We start from the raw sequence: 4,345 nt of genomic DNA, 5'->3' as shown, positions 1-4,345 counted from the left end.
CGTTATTTGGAGAAGTCAAAGAATATGTTCAGATTTTCCTTTTTGGGCAAGTCATTTGGCTAATATTATAACTTGTCACAAAACATGAAACATACTTACCTAAAATATATTTTTCATTAAATAACATCATAAAGTGAAGTGCACTCTAAACATGAAAGCGAGGCATGGCACGCCGATCATGGTTATTGCCAAGTGCCAACAAGTGACATGGCTAGCATTTGTTTTGTCTTGAGTACAATGCCAAATAGAGTATCTGCTATGTTGTAGTACTCAATAGGTTAATGAAGAAATTATGTTTATCATGTTGGTATGGTACTGGGAAACGGTGCACATGAATAATTTTAAAGTGTATTGCGTAAAAGTTGATTAAACAATGGCAAACAAGCAAGCCTTTGTTAGTCAAAAAGTATAAACAATAAGCATATGCACATTAACTTCACCTTTATCAGACTACAATCAAGGATAATATAGCAATTCATTCCCGATGACACAATGTCCATGCATTGCAACTGTATAGTAAATATTTTTTACATGAGCCGCTATCATTTCGATTTAATTTTGATTCCGACTCGTCATATTGATAGTGTGCACCTACAACCACACTCAGACACCATCTTTGTGGTGATGTTCGACACCGAGGAAGCCGCGTTTATAAATTAAGTATATTCAAGAAAGCCTATATGTATAGCCATCACATACAACAGATGCAACACAAATTAACATTGCACTATCGGTTCCACTATTAATGTTTTCAATAGTGCGGGTGATAACGCATATATCATGAGGGTGTAGTGCCACCATGGAGCTGTTTTTTCTTTTTAAAAAAGGAGGATGATCCCCGATCTCTGCATCTGGGCGATACATACGACCATATTATTAATTATTCTCACAAGACCTTGCAAAGCCAAACAACAGCAAGACTAAAGTCACCGTCTAAGCAACAAATGTTGCTACACCTATCCAATTAATGAAGGGTCGCAGATAGTTCGGGCCTAATACCAAACAGACATCGCAGCCAAACCTAAACATCTAAGACCTGAGGTCCCAAGCAGGACGCCTGCCGGGTATGGGGCGCCGGCACCTAGCAGTCCGGCGCACTCCTCAACCAGGACGCATGCCGGGTATGAGGCCGCCGCAGCAACCTGCCACCAATCCATCTTCAGAGTTGTACTGTTGCATATCCCGTGCTAGGTCTCTCTGCCATCGACGCCACCACAACGCCCGACAGCATCGTCCTCCTACGCGAGTCCATCCTCCCACAGCGAACTCCGAATCAGCACTGCGTCACGCCGTCAAGATCCGTCGCCATCAGTGTGTAGGATGAATCACCGCTCCACCAAAGAATCCGTCCTCTGGTCCCTCGATCACGTGTGTACCTCCAAGAATGATGCCCCAAAGGGAGGAACGACACCAGAGCGCTGCTGTCATCCGAACTAGGGTTTTCCCCGGAGGTAGTAGAGAGTGGCCTTGAACTTCTACACGGCGATGCCTTCAAGAAGGGAACGACGCAGATAGCGCCGCCACCGCCGGCCTTAGCAGACGCCGAAGGCAAGTTTTCGCCCAGATCAGTTCGAAGGGATCCAACTCTCGTGCACAGGCCGCCGTCATCACCAGCACCACCAGGCAGACCCCTGGAGCACCGGCAGATCAGCGAGCCGCCGGCACCACCGCATCCAGATCGCCGGCCACGCCGGGCCACCGCCATCCCCGCGCCGTCCGGGTCAGAGACGGAGCCGCCGACCGCGCACAGGGACCACCGCCGCCTGCACACGCCGGAGTGCCCCGAGAGCCCAGCGCCCGCCACCGCTTGCTGAGGGCCGCCGCCGCGCGCCCCGAGCGGACTCCCACGCACACCAGGGGAAACCGCGAGCATGAGCCCTGCCGTCGCCCCCAAGCCCGCGCCGGCGTGCCCCGCCTCCAGCGCGCCCCCAACAACCGCCGCGATCCGCCCGCGCCAGATCCAGCGAGTCATGGGAGAAGAGATCCCGCCGCCGCCGATGCCGACCGGGCTTTGCCCGGCGGCGGCGAGGAGGAGAGGTCAAGGGAGGGACGAGGACACGGCGGCGCTAGGGTTCCCCCGGTCGCCGCGCAAGGGCGACACGGGAGGAGTCGGGGTCGCGACACCTCCATGGAGTTGTAACACCTTTCTCTGAAGTCATTGAGTAGTGGATCTTGCCACTGAACCGTACATACCTTCACCTTTAGAAAATGAAATTCACTCTTGAAAGGCCAAACCGCAAGAAAGGTTAAGGTAGTAGGGAAAACATCCAATATATATTTCCTTGAACTCCAGCTTCAACCATTACTGCTCGTCGTTTTCCACGTCATGCATGTCATCCAATTCCAACCCATGAAGGAAGCCGTCCTCCAACCTCTCGGCGGCCGCCTCCGGGACCGACACCAGCGCAGTCACGCCACGGGGATCGTCGACCACCGGGAGGAACAAGCAGTACGTCTCGCTGGTCAGCGGGCCCACGTGCACCGGCCGCCCGGCCCCGATGTCCAGGTCCTCCAGTCCGATCCGCGTCCACGCCGAGATCACCAGGCTCGCCGAGAGGTCTGGCATGGCGTCCCGTCGCAGCTCGAGGAGGTCAACCGTGGAGCGCACGTAGTCATCGTCAATCATCTCCTTGGCCGCCCGCACCAGCCTCGCCGCGTGGTGCTCACCGGACGGCGCCGCCAACTGCCCGGCCGTCGACTCAGCGCACGCGAGCACGAAGCCGTCGCCGTAGTACCCTCCGGGAAGGTTTGGCTTCACCCGATGGCGGATGTCGACGGTGAAGAGGAGTTTCACGCGGAGGTCGCTCGGAGGACCGAGGGATCGCACCCACGCGCGCCAGACGTGTGCCGCGAGCACCTCGAAGGACGTGCACTCCTCGAGCCACGGCGCGCACCGGTCCTTGAGGCGTTTGATGTGTGCCCCCGTGAAGGTCAGAGACACCGGTGCCAGCGGTCCGACGAAGAGGCTGGACGCTGCCGCCCGTTCATCTCCGTCGGGGAGGGAGTTCATGGCGTATTCCTGGTGCTCGAACGCGATGCGCGGAGGGTAGCGTGGCCTCAGGACGGAGCGGTCATGGAAGGGCATGACGTGGTGATCAGCGGCTTCGAACCTGGCGACGCGCGCCCACGCATGGAGGAACTGCGCTGCGCCGATGCCGTCGCAGAGGCAGTGGCTGATGGCCGCGCAAAGGACGGTGCCGCCGCAGCCGAGGTGAGTCACTTGGACGACGAGAGGGGGCACTGCAAGGAAGCTCCGCGCCTCGGCTCCGCGGAGGAGCTTCCTCCATGACTCGTGAGGCTTAGCAATGGCAGACCCCTGGAGGAATTCGCTGGCGGCGAGCCCCGGCAGGAACCCCTCCTCGAAAAGAGCCCCCTCGGCATTGCAGTCGACGACAAGCTTGCCGTCGTCCCCGGGCCGGAGCCTGCCGGCGAGCGGGTAGTAGTCGACGAGGACCCTGGATAGCGCCGTCCTGAGGGCATCGACGTCGACGGCACCCGCAAACACGAAGAGGTACTCGACGGAGAAGCGGAGGAGGCACTGGTCGTCGAGGTTGGAGAGGTAGAGGGTGTGCGCCCGCTTCGGCTGGCTCGGGGCTGTGTTTTGATTTTCGGTTTGAGCCCTTTTTCGCCCTAGGCCGAGATGGCGAATTTCGGCTGTTTTCAAAAATTTCGGCTGAAATTTAACCAAATTTTGACTGCAATTTGACTTAAATTTGACCAAAATTTACCAACTTTGACCGATTTCGGCCTAAAGGTACTTTCCGCCCCAGGCCGAGATGGCTGAAATTCGGCCGAAATCCGTTTTTCTCGGCCGAAAATCAAAACAGTGGCTCGGGGTCACCAGCACCGGCTCCATGCGGTGCTCGCACTCAGCAGCGATCTCCATGTGTTGCTGCTCTGCTCTGCTGTCGATCTGCGTCGTCGACTTCGGCTGCTGGCTTTGTAGGCCAGACATGCAGATGAGCAGATCAAACAGCTGGTGGAGATGGCCACATTGATGTCCCTCACTTGGTTTTGTTTTCTCTAAGCTATAGTGACCGGTCGTCCTGATCTATCTATATCCGGTGATCCTCGAAATCTGATAGATATGTTGACCCATGTATATATATATCCTCTGGCTATTCAAAGTGTTTGTATGTGTCTGCGCGCTATCTTTCTATATCTGACTAGCAAAAAGGCTCGTGCGTTGCAACGGGAAAAAAAATACCACACGCTTTTAATTTACAAAAAATCGTCTATAATCTGAGAATTTGTAGCTACGACCCAAACAAAGATTGTCTTAACCTATAAAAACGTGGTTTAAGATTCTACAGGTGTTCTATTTCGACACGTCTTACATGTAGAT

General features: G+C 54.9%; 1 protein-coding gene across 1 annotated transcript; it reads right to left on the bottom strand.

Moving 5' to 3' along the window:
* Positions 1-2,302: 2,302 nt before the first annotated feature.
* On the bottom strand, positions 2,303-3,886 carry LOC123048578 (alcohol acyltransferase 9-like). Its single transcript, XM_044471657.1, has 2 exons — positions 3,826-3,886; positions 2,303-3,594 (listed from the first exon to the last, which is right to left on the bottom strand). Exons 1-2 carry the CDS (start codon positions 3,884-3,886, stop codon positions 2,303-2,305), a joined length of 1,353 nt encoding a protein of 450 aa, XP_044327592.1.
* Between the last annotated feature and the right edge of the window lie 459 nt (positions 3,887-4,345).

The sequence above is a fragment of the Triticum aestivum genome, chromosome 2D, assembly GCF_018294505.1.
Source record: "Triticum aestivum cultivar Chinese Spring chromosome 2D, IWGSC CS RefSeq v2.1, whole genome shotgun sequence".
NCBI classification, from domain to species: Eukaryota; Viridiplantae; Streptophyta; class Magnoliopsida; order Poales; family Poaceae; genus Triticum; species Triticum aestivum.
This window is presented reverse-complemented; position numbering and strand designations above follow the sequence as displayed.